This window comes from Balaenoptera musculus, chromosome 5 (assembly GCF_009873245.2).
Source record: "Balaenoptera musculus isolate JJ_BM4_2016_0621 chromosome 5, mBalMus1.pri.v3, whole genome shotgun sequence".
NCBI classification, from domain to species: Eukaryota; Metazoa; Chordata; class Mammalia; order Artiodactyla; family Balaenopteridae; genus Balaenoptera; species Balaenoptera musculus.
Window position 1 is genome coordinate 16,000,265 of NC_045789.1, and position 16,087 is coordinate 16,016,351.

General features: G+C 41.2%; 1 protein-coding gene across 3 annotated transcripts in view; it reads right to left on the reverse strand.

Moving 5' to 3' along the window:
• The window catches only part of UNC5C (unc-5 netrin receptor C), a 393,937-nt gene extending 379,319 nt beyond the window's left edge, over positions 1 to 14,618 (reverse strand). For all 3 annotated transcript variants that reach the window (XM_036853626.1, XM_036853625.1, XM_036853624.1), the window contains exon 1: positions 14,113 to 14,618. In XM_036853626.1, the coding sequence (XP_036709521.1) occupies positions 14,113 to 14,236 (124 nt within the window). In that variant the 5' untranslated portion in view covers positions 14,237 to 14,618. The remainder of the gene's footprint in view (positions 1 to 14,112) is intronic.
• Positions 14,619 to 16,087: the final 1,469 nt, after the last annotated feature.

Genomic DNA, 16,087 nt, shown 5'->3' on the forward strand with positions numbered 1-16,087 from the left:
ATTGACATGTATACACCGATGTGTATAAAATAGATAACTAATAAGAACCTGCTGTATAAAAAAAAATTAAATTAAATTAAATTAAAAAAAAAAGAATTTGCCAATTGTTTTTTCCAGTCTTTGTACTTATATTTGTCTTTATAAGTATTGCCAATGTATAGTAGAGAAAAATATAAACTGATTATTTCCTTAACATTTATTAGATACTAGTTTAAATGGAATATATTCTACCTTCAGAATCTAGCATAGGTTAAAAAATCATCTAAAACTTGTCCATAAAACCAAACACACTTGTGTTGAGTTTCCACATAGTTTTAATGCACAACTAAAATCTGATAATTTAACAGGATATTTTTAAATGTGATTTTTAAATCTACCAATTCCTTTTTAAGTATTTCACCTTTGGCAACATGCTTTTGTTGTTTCATGTGATATTCTTCCACCTGATGGTACCCCCAATTGAGTGCAATCCTCTCATTCTTGTGATATATTCAATTATTTTCATAATGGTGCCAAGTGAAAGTTGTTGTATGGTGTATAGACTTACATAATGAAAATACAATAGCAACAGCAATGACAGTCGCTAATGGCATTAAGCGCTTATCTGGTGCCAGGCACTGTTCTCAATTCTTCACTTTTGATAACCCTGTTAATCCTCACAATTCTGTGATGTTAATAGTATTATGATTCTGACATTCTACTTACAAATGTGGAGTGACGCTAAGAGATTTTAAACTTGTACGCAATTTTCAAGCTTAGAGTTTAGCACAGTTCATTCACTTTTACCAAAAGACTTATTTATATAAAGGCTGCATTAGTATTTCCCTAGCATAGTTGCCAAGAATACTCTTGATTGTAAACATTCATTTTTTTCAATGCATTTTGATTAATTTCCTATACCAGGAAATTATCAGACCTACACATACATGCATGTATCTAATATGTTTTAATTCCCTAACAGTCAAAGAAAAGAAATGTTAAACAGAAAAAAAGAAAAAAGAAGTGATCTAAACCATTCACTATTCTAAACACAGTCATAAAATCACAGTAAAGAATAGACATTATTAAAGATTATTTTAAGAAAAGTTTTCCAAGCATAAATGAATGAATTTAGCACCAAACCAAACTATATATTGTGTTCACTCAAAATTTTTTAAAATGTAATTCTTTATCCCAAAAAAGACACATTGTAAAACTTCCAAGAAAGTAACAGTATATTAACATTGCAGGGTAATTTTTTTCTAAAAACCGTTCCAAACTCTAATGTAATAATTGTCTTATTTCAATCAGTCCAGCATCATCTTGTAATTTTCAACATAATTCAATTTCATAACACTCGTTCATAGATGCGTACAAATTTACTGTGCGGCCAAATATTATGGCATTCTCTTTTCTTCCTGCAATAGATTTATGCAACAGAAAAGGAAAAACATATGGGAAATAGTCACTTTTAACAGATGTCTTAGTTTGAAAAAACTGAAGTCAGTTTAGAATTAAAAATCAAAGCCCACTGGTTGAACTGAGGCATATTTGCATCTGTTATTAATGTTTGAGTTACATACTAAAGACAAGATTATTCATCAGTCCCTCATACAATATGTTAGTAAATGGGATTTTGGTTAGGAATTTAATTGCATAAAGTCTTTCTCTAGAAGCTTCCAATTCATTCAAAAATAAGCCTTTACAGTGGCCTGAACTGAATTAAAACAGTTACCGACACCAAAGAGAACTTCTTGATTTTATTATGAAATGCTTGTATGAAAATCTGTGAACATAAAAGGGAGATCTCTGCCACCCCATTGTGATGAAACAGTAGTCCTTTTCTTCTTTTTTCCTTTTCCTTTCTTTTTCTTTTTCCCCCCTTTTCAAGCAACGCAGGGTTATGTGAGGTATTTTTTTTAATCATATAAAGAAAACTGAGTTAACTTTAAAATAAAAATAAACAAAAGATGTGATATCTCAGGTAAGACTTTAAATAAATTCTCAGGTTAGAACGACAAATAATTCTGAGTACTAGAAAGTGCGATGAGAATTCGAGTGACCATTCTGAAAATATGCACGAAGCTTATACCCAAGTGATTAGGGTCATAAGCTTCAGCAGAGCTCCCCACTGTTGCCTGTACAGGGCGCTGGTCTGATAATGGGGAGGGGCGCTCGGCATGGAGGCTCTCGTAATACGTGATAGTGGTGTGAGTACGACAGTCACTCATTAATTACTGCCCTCTTGTCAACTCACGCACTAGATTACTGAGCAACCCTCACTGTCTTCACAATGGTCTCATAGTTACAGAACACTGTCTTAGAGAATTCTTTAAGATGAGTTATTCAAAATTCTTGGATTCTACTATAAACTTGCAGTAAAACTTCCTGTCTTTCAGAGGATTAAAATGGAGACTGGGAAATATTCAAAGGATGGAAAAACAGGAGGGGGGAAGAATATCAACATTTCAACCTCTGATTTCATTGTAGGCAGCATTAATAAATCATATTGCTTAAAAATAGTACCATAGTAATCACCTTAAAGGTATTAACACACATGAAGTTATATCTCTGTTTTCACCTTTTCACTTGTTTTCCTTTTTCAATCCCCTTTTACCCCCTTCTCCCCACTTCCCTGCCATTTACACACATAACAGGGTCTAAAGAGAGGGCTCCCTGTTGTTTCAAAATACACTGAGATACTAAACTCTGAGGCTGACAGTAAAAAGTCACTTCACTTCAAATGAGCATCTCAAAGTTGTGCACATTAATATGCGCTTCTATGGAAACAACTCTTTCTGGATTTCAGCTTAAGCTTCTCCATATGATTTTTCTCAAAGGCTCCCTTTTAAAACCATCACTACCATTTATTATCTTCCTGTTATATAGACTGTTACTTTTGTTTCATCACAAATCTCTGCCTGCTTATTAGCAGCCCTGCCACTACTATCAGATGACATTTGTTTTACTTAATGCATGTAGTTTTAGAAAAAAATTATGGAACTGCTATTACTGCATTATATGAAAAAATTCCAAGGTACATTTAGCTGACACTGCATCAGCTGCTATTTAAACTGGGCTTAGCTAATGGACTTTTAATGTCAGCAGGGTTACGTGCAGTTACTGGCTATTAGCAGAAATGGCTCCTTTCTATAAAAATCACTTTTCCTCAAGTGTGTTGTTTGAACATTCCTTTCCCTAATTTAGTGACTGTCACTGAATGCAAAACAAACTCAAGGACTGTGGAATCCACTCTTATCTTTAAGACCCTCTTTTTAACCTTGCAATTCAGCATTCAACAGGAAACCTCTCTCATGAGCATTTAGACTTGCAGTCAGAAAACTTTGTGGGACATTATTATTACTTTGCTCTTCTTAACAGAGTATTACATATTTTCTTATGAAAACCCCATATCATCCATGAACATATGATATGTAAGACAGAGAACACAGGAAACAATTCCCTGCACATTAGAATTTATTGCATCTTTTAAAATCCTAGCTCATAAATGCCAAGTGATGTGGAAACATATGGCAATAATTAACATTTACATATTGATGTGTCATGTAAATATATATTAATCTGCATTTAATATATTAAAAATAAGCAAGAAAGTATATTATCCTTCTACGCATAATTAAATTTTTTATATTCTTCATTAGTAACAACCTTTCTTTTCCCCCCTCAACTAACTTTATCTTTATTCATTTAAATAAAGTTATCAATGGATGTAATGGAGAAATCTGGAAATAAAGCCACCTGTATGGCACCTGAGGGAGTTCAAGAAAATTAAACATTCTGCAGCCTGGAAACATAACTCCATTTTATTAACTCCATTTTATTTTCTATAAAAAAAATTTATTCAAATCATCACCGAATTCAGGGAAAATCAACACAACTGACTTCGCCTTCAGTCAGCCCGATCATTAAGAGGTCACCTCAGGCAGGGTGCTTACCAGGGGAAACTTTGTCTCTCCTGAAGAGGGGGTTCCCACATGTGAATGAAGGACTTTACTCATGCACACAGGATAGCTGACCTCCTTTGGTCAAAAAATTATAGTCCACTGTGTACGAAAATACAGAAGTTCTTCTCCACGTGTTTGAAATAAGCCAGTGAACGTGGAGATACCCCAGTCTCTGTCATCTGGAGGACAGGAAGAAATTGTTTCTATCAGATAAGCCACCACACGAATGAGGCAGAGGTATCTCTACTGTACGCTATTGTAAACAACTTAGCTACTGGTCGACAACAAGGCACTTTTTGCAGAAAAGAATATAATTTTGCAGTTAGAAACCAGTGATGAAACCTGATTCCCTATTCAATGACTACTTATGAATTTTCTTTTAGTAAAAGTTTGTTTTCATTTGTTTGATAGGTTTTGCTGTTTTTTAAGGATATTGCCAAGGCTGTTTGAAAATAAACTCTCCTAAAACAAAAAAAGTTACACACACACACACAATTTATGCAAGCATGTGTGTGTGTGTGTGTGTGTATATATATATATATATATATATATATATATATATATATATGCTCACAGAGAATTACTGAACTATATATGTCTACTCCTTGTAACTCTCCACTCCATTAAGAGTCTGCCTAGAAATACCCTGCTAGGAAATAATTCCATAGTTATTTAATTTGATTAAAAAAATATGTATATCTTTCATGTGATCATCATTTCTAATAAATCCAATAAACTGATTACCCCCATCCCTATTGGGAAAACATATCTATTGTTAAAACTTTTTCTAGCCATCCTTCTTCTCTATTTTTTCATCAGGTTATAGTAAGTAAGCTCTAACTTTCTCCACTGTGGGGGGTGTGTGTGTATAACAAAAATAAACACATATTTTGATCAATATATAAGAGAAAGATATTGGCAACATTTCCTAAAAATGTAATTATATTAAAGATAAAATTCCATTTAAGCAAATTCTTTTCTGGGACAATTGTCCCTAATAACTCCCATCTAATCCTAAGAATGCTTTTCAATTTCTGATGTACAGGTGAGATTTAACCTACAACACTGACATTATTAATGGCACTGTTTAAGAGTAGCTGAGGAAATATCAATGCATTTTATAAAGACCTTTAAAGGATTCTGTGTATCAGTATACCACTGATTTAAGTCTAGATTTCTCAAACAAGTACCTCCTGCTCAAACAGGTTCAAGTAAAATCCAAATGTAACTTCTTTCAAAAATACATCTTTTAAATACCTTAGAAACTCTTTTGCTATGTTAATTGAAGTAGGTGTGTATCAAGACTCTATTTATATAAAGGTTCAAGTCAGAGTGCCTGTTGAATAATATTATGATGAAATACTGATCTTAGGTCTCTATTCCGATAGCACAAGCAATAAATCATTTGAACATGCCTGTTTTTCCTCAGCTTCTGAGAGCAGTTTCTGAAATGGGCTTCTGTTTTCCACCAAGTTGCATGCTCTGTGGGTGATGGCTGTAGTAGGCTGGGAGGAAAATGTCTTAGGCTCTTTCAATCCTTGAATTTGATCCTTAACACATTTTAAAGCTCATACTATCTCATCACCTTATGGAGATACAGAAGGAAGAAGGAAAGTTGCTAAAGAAAATGACAGGTAACGTAATTACTGTTTTATTTAGAATGACTCCAAGATTGCTGCTTGCCGAACTTGCCTCTTTCCACTGGGTGGCTACAATGTGGATATTTGGCAAACTCTTTATTCAATGGAAGATAAAATATATCATTTTCCCTTAGCAAAGGCTAAATTCAAATGTCAACATATTTCACACAGATATAATGCTTAAAGTGAAATTGCCATTATTTACTATGTCTTTCTAATCATAAAGTTTTTGTTGTGGGAGTAATCTGGTTATTTGTTTGGTTTGGATCAGGGATAACACAGGTCTTTGACAATCACATATAATAAAACAGCAACAGTACTTTCTTCACTGACTGTCACTTTTTGTTCCTGTAAAAGTTAGAGAATACCATTTGTTAAAGAGTAGTCTTTGATCTAGATCTTGAAATAATTTTTTTAGGTTCTTGAAATTCCAAAAAGATATTAGAATCATCTAAAATATTCAATTTGAATACAAAAAATGAACTTGCAAATTCATAGAGACTAGAATAGTCCCAAACTGTTCCCCTTTACTTTTATCTGATACATGAACATATTTCACTATGCCTGTACTTTATGAGGATATTATTACACCACATGCCCTATCATATTGCACTAAACTTTTACTGTCTAAGAGAATGTACATTATGCACTATTTTAAAATAATTACTTTTCTGTACAAATGGCATACTTTACTTCTACACTGCTCTTTCATATTTTATATTAAGCACACTAATTTTCTTGAATTTTGAATCCATTTCTACTCATAGATATATTTACCCTTATAACTGGGCTACAGACGCATTTTAATGTGCAAGCACTAATGTGTTTTCACTGGAAATGAATGTTCATATATAAGGTTTTTATTCTGAACAGAGAAAAAAAGAGAAGACAATAAATTACATTTGAGTTCAGTCAGTCCATGATTAAATAATCAATTAAGACATTGACTAAAACTGAGAAATGTTAGCATTCATCAATAAACTTGTTAAATGTGCTGAGGGAGTTTCTGTTGTTTAACATCCTTAGTTAGAAGAAGAGATAATACACGTTCATCTACAGGAGGCATTTTTATGGCTCTCATAATTGCTGAGAAATGAATCTAGCCACAGGATCCAAATGACAATGATTAATGAAGATAAAACCCTTATCCTCACAACATTTTAAAATAAATAAGACTGGTAACTCTGGAGTTAAATTTGATTAATCAGTATCATCTGTTAACATGATTATTTGGTGCCCTCATGTTTTAAGTAAGAACTGTAGCAAGCACATCAATGAAATGAAGTCTCACCTGTCTCCTCTCTCTCTCTCTCTCATTCCACTACCACACTGGCAATGAGACACGGTTAGTTATTTAATTAGAAGAGGGTATTCCCCAAACATTGGAGTTTTCAGATGTTAGGCTTATACTTTTGCCACACAAAGCACTTTTGAATCACTGCTCACTGCTCATAAAAGGTATACTGACATAAGGACAAATATCTGCCTATTTGGCATTTTCAAAGCTACAGCTCACTTTCCAAATTATAACTTCAATTTAATGTCACAGTAACTTTAACACTATGTGTAGAAGGCTAGATATGTTTTAAGTACCTGGAGATACTCTTCTGTGTCTTTCAAAACCTCATTATATAAACCTAAGGGAGAAACTTTTTGGGGGGCAGGAATACTCAAAGTGAGAAACCACATTAAAACTTCAACCCAAAACTCGTTTTTAATTATAAAATTATAACAATATTTTCTAACATTTTGTTTATAAAGAGTCCAAATATTTGCAACAGAATATATTGGGTTGGCCACAAAGTTCCTTCAGGTTTTTCTGTAAGATGTTATGGAAAACCCGAAGGAACTTTGTGGCCAACCCAATATGTTTTGGGTTATCATGAAAAGGCAGAAATTCTTCTAAGAGTTCTAATCAGGTAGAGAAGAGAAAAAAAAAAGACACTATTTTTGATCTTGTTAGCTCATAAAATTATTACTATAAAGTTTTTTAAATTAAAATCTCCACAAATTTAGAGATTATAAATATTTAAAATAAGAGAAACTATAAATTTTTAAATTATTGGATTTCTTTTTAAAAACTAGAAAAAAGGAGACAGTAGATCTTTTAATATTGCTCAAGGCAAACTTACAGTACTTCAAAAAGGTCACATAAAACATAGCACTGAGTTTCTGTGAGTTTCTGTTCTAGTTTAAACATCCTTGAACTAAGTGAGTGATACTGGAACAATATCCAAGGTCTCAGATTCATGGAGCTCTCTTCCACAAATAGAAGCAGTAACAAAACCAAATAAAGTCTGAAATCAAAGAAGAGGCCATACATTGCTTTAAGGAGTTAGGTTAAGAAAGAAAAAGAATGAGAAATTTGGGGCTCTGTAACTGCAGACCAGGCAATCCAAAAATAAAAGCAGAATGAAAATACTGTAAGAGAAAGATGTGTCTTAACTCTAAATAACATAAAACTCCCACAAATGTCTAGTTTTATCTTAAAATTCTGCTAGAAAACAACATTTATACCAAGCATGAGGGAATTCCCTCCCTGTCCAGTGGTTAGGACCCAGTGCTCTCACTGCCAGGGCCCCGAGTTACATCCCCGGCTGGGGAACTGAGATCCTGCAAGCTGCGTAGCTCAACCAAAAAAAAAAAATACACCAAACATGAAAAAAATAGCAATAACCATTAAACAAACAGAAGTAATTAAATGTGACACTTTCAAAATATATATTATCTAGATTATTCATGTTGTTCTAAATTATGATGCTGAAACTTTCTATTGCAAATATAATTTGAATATATGAAAGTCCTGGTGAATTTGCTTTGCCTTCAAGTCAACCTATTTTTCTATACAGTAAGTCCCCTACATACGAACCTTCAAGCTGAGAACTTTTCACATATGCGAACATGCATTCGCATGTCCAATCATGTAAGTTATTCACATGCCTGGTGTACACTGTCACGTGCATGCATCCTCTACAAGTGGTTGTGCTTTTGTGTACTTTACTGTACAGTACTGTATAGAGTAAAGTAGTACAATATCCTTATTTCAAGCCCAGGATGTCCGGAAGCAAGCGTAAAAGCAGCGGTGATGTAGCTGGTACTACTGTACTTTTCAAGGTACCATACTGTAAAAATAAAAACATTTTCTTTATTTTTTGTGTTTGTTTGTTTTTTATGTATTATTTGTGTGAAAAGTACTATAAACCTATTACACTACAGTACTATATAGCCTACTATGTTAGTTGGGTACCTCGGCTAACTTTGTTGGACTTAACGACCGCACTCTCGGAACAGAACTCGGTATATAGGAGACTTACTCTATTTTTTTGTGTTGTTTTATCATGTATTCAATTATGATCTTTAGACACATTTGTGTCTTTTTTTTTTAAGAAAAACAATCCACATTTGCATAAAGGGCTGGTTTTCTCAAAACCATTATCTGAAAACATGGAACTTGCATGTTTTTTTTTTCATAAAAGTGTTTACGGATTTATGCAAAGTTATCTTTCAATATTCATTGTAAAGATGGAAAGTCAAGAGTGGAGGTTGTAGCCAGGACTTAACAGGCTGTGACTTAAAATGGCATTTTGAGAACTGGTATTAGGTTTATTTTCCCAGATTGTGCAGAAAGGAAGAAATGTGGCGAGGGAAAGAGAGAGCTTCCCACAGGCTGTTCAAAGAACCACGCCATGTCCAGGAGTTTGCAGTACTTTGGAGCAACTCCTCAGACAGCTCCGTTTGTTGCTCTGGCGGAAGCAGTGTCTGCAGCAATCCCTGCTCTGAGTTCAAAATTATTGACCTTTAATTTCTTTAACTTCTAGATTTCTTTGCCCATGGTTTACAGAGTTGGAAGCCAAAGAATTCTGCTCTACATACTTCAGATGTATTAATTCATTCAACCCTAATATGACTTACAGTATATCTTATCCTCATTTTATATCTGAGGAAACTGAGGCACGGAGATGCTAAATAACTCACCAATGGCCACACAGCTAGGAGGTGGTGGAGGCAGCATTATGAGGCAGTGGTGACCACTAAACTAACAGGGAGGATGGGCACGCACCACTAACAGTCTCTAAACATGTGGCTCCCCAAAGCCAGACCGATTATATATTAAATCTAAGTAAGATGCAAACTCAGCTATAAGAACAACCCACTTCCAACCAAACTGCCACCCTTAAGTTTCTCTGCACGGAAATCATGGAACTCCTGCTACCACTCACACTACAACCCTAGCTGGTCGTATGTTTACTAACACTGGATGCTTAAATCCAGAAGATACTATACCTATTCCCACTGTTGTATTTCAGAAAGTAAATTATAATTATATGCTTGTAAGTCAGTCTTCCTCGAAGGGCGAAACTGTCTGCTCAACTCTTGTGTCCCTAACAAATAGCATACAGTGTGGGACATAATAAATGCACAATAATTGTTCAGAACTTTACTTCTAATAGCATACACTATCCAAATGAGCTAATGGATTTCTAATTCGTGGGGATGTGAACAGGTTTGTTTTTAACTGCCACAAACACCAAAGTCAAACTAAAAAAGACATAGGCTAAAAGAGCGAGGCAAGAGCACTGGCTCAATCCCCACCCCACAAGCGTCCCCATTATCTTCCTGAAGTGGTTGCAGCCTGTAATTTTAATGTTTCTTCTGAGAATGACTCCCTCTGCTGCTCCAGCAAAGCCATGACCTAAATCAGAAAAGTGCTAAACGCAGTTAAGGCACTCTGGCTATTTGCACTAATTGGAGAACCCAGCATACATTAGAGAACAGTTATTTTTAAGTCGCAACAATAATTCTAAGCAAGCTAAGAGTTTGTTTAGGAGAGCTTGGTGCCTCCTTCAGGTCCTTGGTGGGGTTGCTCAAAAAGTATCAGTATGTATTCTGACCAGGACAACCAGACCACCATGGGAGATGCTCTAGGATCCTGTCTTGTTGAACTTGGAATCCCCCAGTATCCAGAACACAGAAGGCCAGGAAGTCAATACATGTTAACAATTTAATGGTTCCTCATTCTCTGCAAGCACTTGAAAAGTTTGCTCTCTGAAGCCTTTTAAGTATTCCCTAAGCTAGAATACATGAAATTATTGTTCTAAACAAAGGTAAACTAGCCTACTTTTCCTTACTGCAAATTCCAAATGTGAATTTATGAATTTACTCTGCTCCTAAAATAGAAAAATATATGGTATACTTGTCATGAAATTCAATCTTTCATGCCAATTGTCTATTTGTACCACACCAATATGCATAAATGCATGAAAGTAATTTTCACTCTTTTCTCAGAAGAAGTATATTGTTTTAAAAACATTACAAATTATCTTACAATAATAGAGAATTATCCCAATATAATTAGAATCTTCAGTAATTTCCTGTTCTGAGTTTGGTGGTGTTAACACTCATAACACTAGTTGGTGCTAGATAAGCGGAATATCAGTGCTGTGTAAATCCAGAAATAAAATGCATTTATAAAACAGGAGGGCACTAATTCTGAAGCAAACTGATCAAGCGCACGCGCGTGCACACACACACACCCACACACACACACTGCCTTTTCCTGGTAAAATCTTTCATTCTTGAAAGTCAGAAACACCACAAATTCCCTGGAGCTAGGAGTTCCCAGCAGTCCTGAACGAAACAATTACAACATAGCCAGAAAGGAGAAAGCTGTTGCCTAAAGTCTAGAGAATCTCCCAAGGACCAGTTTAAAATGACTGCTGTCTTTCTTCAAACCACAGTTCCAAAACGAAGTACACTCACAAATAACACCCATTCTGCTTTTTTATCTTAAACATCTGTTATTTTCTTGGCTCTCTCTGAAGAGACACATATCTCCTAAAACTTCCAATTTTCTAGTATCTTTGCAACAACAGAATAAAAACCTTTTCCACAGTGTAAAGTGCTTAAATTAACTTTCTCATCTTAACTGCATACATACTTCCATTCATAAAAAAATAGTTTATTCCCATCTTTAAGTCCTCAGCACAAGGAAACCATACCTTGAGGGAGCAACAGCGTCTTTGATTTACCTAGCGATCTAGTCCGAAGAGAGAGGAGAAAGAAGACATTAGAAGGAAAGGAAGGTCTGGCTATCAGAGAATTATAGGAGTGTGACTCAGAGAAGAAAGTGTATGTATTCGTAGTTCAGTAGTAAACAGGCTAGGGGAATAGAATAGAGCGAGAGTGATAGAAGCTGAAAGTAGGGCTTGGTGCTGTCTACATTTTTGATACCTAACAGACAACACAGGCATAGCTGGTATCCTGCAACATGGAGGAAAACAAAGATTAAAGTGGTGGAATAGTGTCTCTCAAAGACCACAGATTCAAACATAACTAGTTTGCTCACCAGGAACTGAAAGAAAAAAAATATACTAAACGGAGAAGAACAGCAGTGAAATGCACACACCCAAAAGAATGCATTTAATTTTTCCACTTAAGATCAGAAGGGTAGGTGCAATCCTCAAATTCTGGCTTGCCTGGTCTATAAGATGAAAACAGTGTAAGTGGCAAACGCTCAGTCTGTCCTGACCGTCTTTTCATCTCTTCTCCCTTCTTCTTCCAATATTAATCCACTCACAACCTCCTGTTTGATTATCTTTATTGACCCTTTTTCCTACCCAGTCTTTTTAATTTGGCTGTAGGAAGCTCTCGGCTGGGATCCTATGTCTCCTATTTGGCATCTTTGGGGACTTTAACTTGTCCTTTTCCCAAACAGTTCTCTCACCGCCTGGTCCCCCTCCCACTCCCACCCTATAGCTTAGTCCTTTGTGCGCCCAATAACAGCAGGCGAATCCCACAGGGAGTCACGCGGTTGATTCCACAACAATTCATCAGGTTGCTCCCTTCAACTTCCAAACACCCCCTCTAAGCACCCTCAGCAGCCGTCCTGAGAACTTCTCCCAATTTCAAGAAACCTGCAATAAGTTTATGATTCTCAGGGGAGACTCCTTTGTAGAAAGGACAGGCAGATGAGCTTTAGACATATGACTGAGAAAACCAGGGCCGAACCTCGGGGATGGGAGGCATCTGGCAAGAAGGGAAGGAAGGATTTATGAGCGTGGCTACTTAGCGAGGCAGCAGGACAATTTACTCCCGAAGTAGCTGTGGCTAATCCGCAGAGCCTCGCTGATCACTTAGCTCCCGACCCGGAACACACTAGCCTACGCTCAGCGCCCCCCTCCGCCTCCCTGGTCCCCAGCGCCTCCGCAGGTCTGAGGGGATGCTGGCGGTAACCTCCGGAGTGTCTGAGCATCTCCGGGGTGTCGAGGCTATCGCCGCACCTCCTCTGCTTTCCAAGTTTGGAGCGAGGGTGACCGAGAGGATGGGATGCCTGGATTACCTCCGAGCGCTGCAGAAGCGTCCTCCATCCACCCCCCCGGCCCCCATCCCAAGGAAGAGCTGAGCTCCCTCCCCTGAGCCGGCGACCGCCACAAAACTGGGCGGTAAGACCCAGGTGGGCCCTCGGCTTGGCCAGAAGGTGGCGGGGGCGCTGGGGGCCCCGACGACCGGAGAGAGACCCCGGAGACGGGCGCCTGGGCTCCTTCCTCTCAGTCTCCCTTCCACCCAGCTTCCCAGGCTCGGAAGGCTGGGATTTGCCTCTATCACCTAACCCTCAGAGGGCGAGAGGGAAACTAGGCAACCAGCCCCCGGGCCTCCCCTTCTCCCTTACCCACCCGCAACTCCTGGCCGAGCTTCTCCCCCATCCCGGTTTTGCCCAGAGCCCCGGACACTTATTTTCAAGCTCAGACGCATCAAATGAAAATGTCAGAGCTATAAAGTGGCCGGTTACCCCGGGGAGTTTCGGCTTTGGTTTGAACGACCAGCCCGTTTCCTCTAGAGCCGGGGCAGGGAGGCGGGGTGGGGGGGGGGGGGGGTGGTTACGCTTCTCCGTCGCCGGCTGGGAGGGAGAGCCGGAGAGGAGAGGGTAAGAGGGCGGAGGAGGCGCGCACACCCCGGGGCCTGCTGTGGGGTGCGGCGCGCGGGTCCGGGGGCGCCGCGAGTCTCCGCAGCGCCCCGAGCAGCAGCCGAGGGCCACCGGCGCCAGCGGGTCCTCGGCCGCCACGGACACGTTTCCGTAGCGGAGCGCCCTTCGGCGTGTGGCGCTCAGAGACGCAGCGAGGATCCGGCAACCCCCGACGTGGCACAGCGCGGGGAGCCTCTGCGCGTCACGGGGCCTCTCCTGCAGGCCACGCAGCCACCCGCGCCCAGAGTCTCTCCAAACCTCGCGGTGCGCAAGGTACAACAACGTGCGAGCGCGCAGCAGAAAGTGCAAGAGACACATGCCCGGAGACAGCCGTGGGTCCGACACCCCGCGCGTCCGGGCCCATCCGTGCCCATCTCGGAAGACAGATTCAAAATCATCCTAACCAAAGCTTCTTGACTAGTTGGGAAAGTAGAATTTAAAGTGGTTTCCAGTTGAGGGAGACGAGGCGGGTTAAGGAAGCCAGGGGAAGTGGGGCGGAGGAGAGGAAGAAGGAGGGAAGGAAGAAGCGAAGGGAGGTGGCGCGGAGCTCGGCGGTCCGCCTTACCTTGAGCGGCCGAGCCGGTGCCGCTGGCGCTGAGCAGGGCCAGGGCAGGTAGCACGAGCATCTGCAGCACGTATCCCAGCCCCAGTCCGCAGCGGGCCGCTGTCGCCCGCAGACCTTTCCTCATCGTCGACAGAGGTGCGCCGCGGGGAGGCACACTCGGAGGAGCGCCGACTGCGGAGAGCCCCGCCGGGCAGCAGCGGAATCCGTGCGCCGCGAAGCTGTCTGAAGGAGTAACGACGACCGCGCGCCACACTCCACTTTCTCCAAGGGCAGGGGCCAACAGGGGGTGGAGAGGAGGCGCCGAGGAGGAGTTGGGAGGTCCCGCTTCCCCTGCGCCTGCTAACAGGCGGCTCCGTGAGCGGCGGCTCTGCCCCCACTTGGGAAGTCCGGGAAGGCGCAGCGCGGCCGCCTCGCCGCTCCCCTCTGCAGCGGGAGCAGCCGCAGCTCCGCCGCGCGCCGAGCCCGGACTGCTCCCCGGGCCCCCTCGCCTGTGCCGAGCACACACAGGCACGCGGGGCGGGGGGCGGGCGGAGGGAGAGGGAGAGCGAGCCAGAGGAGGGGGGAGCGGAGGGAGGGAGTTGTGCACAGCGAGGCGCTCCCGTCTGCAGTCTCGGGGTTCTCACGCGGGCGGAGAGACTTCCCGGCTGCGGCTGCTGGGTGGCCGAAGAGGGTCACCTAGGCGTGCGGGGCGCACGGGCGCGCCGAGGGGCTCGCCCAGGAGGCGTGGAGGGCCCAGCCCAACTCCGCTGGGACGTAATAGGCGGCGGGAGCGCGCCCGCCCGCCCGCGTTAGGGAAGCGAGGGCTGCGGGAGCGGCGTGCCCGGAGCCGGAGGTGGAGAGCGGCTGTTGGTTTATCTGCGGAAGCTGAGGCGAGAGCGACCTGAGGAACGAAGCGGCTTGGGAGCGTGGGAGCGCGCCGGCCTCACGCCGTGCGCCAGACCCGGACTTCGAGAGCGCAGCGGGCGCGCCCCGAGCCCCGTGGCTGTGTCCAGTGGAGCTCAGTCTGCCGTCTCCCAGCTCCTCCACGGCGCCGCCAGAGCCTGAGCCAGGCTCCCCGGGACTGGACTCGCTCTATGACTTCGGGTCTTGCGGTTGATTAGGCGGGGGAGGGGGGGGGTGTCGGGCTCGAGCTGAAGTCCTGCGGGGCCGGGCAGAAGGCATGAAGTTTTTGCAGAGCCCCAGCCCGCGGCAGTCTTGGGGTGGTCAGCGCCACTCAGACTGCCTTATGCTCTGGGTGCCTATGACTCCTCTGTAGTGGAACAGAAACCAAAAGCTCAAGGAAAACTCATTCTTCAACAGAGCTTTATTTTCGTGCACCTTGGTGGCTGGCAAGGTTGGGTATGTAAAGAGCGGTGAGATGAGACCGGAGAAACTCCCAGAAACGATGCACAACAAAATTTGTAGATACTCACTTAAAGTGATGGTGGAACCTATGACATGTTTTCCAGATTCCTGACGGTGTGTGTGTAAGGACTCAAACTGCAGTGCGTTTTTATTTTTTATTTTTCCTTAGGAAAGAATTGCCTGGGTAGCTAAGTTGTGGATCCCTGTTGTAATGGTGAAGGGGAAGTGTAAGAACGGGTGGATAAAATAAGGAAAGGCTGGACAAAAGGAAAGTGGATGGATGGAAAGTCCAATACACATTGGCACACTGACCTTCCGGGAAGAAGAAAACCACTTCCCAAGATTATTACATTTCTAAACTAATATTAAATAATATATCAGAGAAATCTTAAGCTCTTGGTGCCAAGGGGGCAATGTATAAACACACACACAGGCAGGAAGCTTGTGGTCTCATCTTGACTGTGGTCCTAACTCATTCTGTTTTCCTGGACAGGTCAGGTGAACTGCGTGTCTCTGTTTCTCCATCTGTGAAATATTTTATTACATAGTTTCAAAGTTAACCTCCATCTAAACCTCTAGCCAATAAGACCTGTCTTGGATGAGTCTGGTAGATCCGAAAAGGTCATTCTTG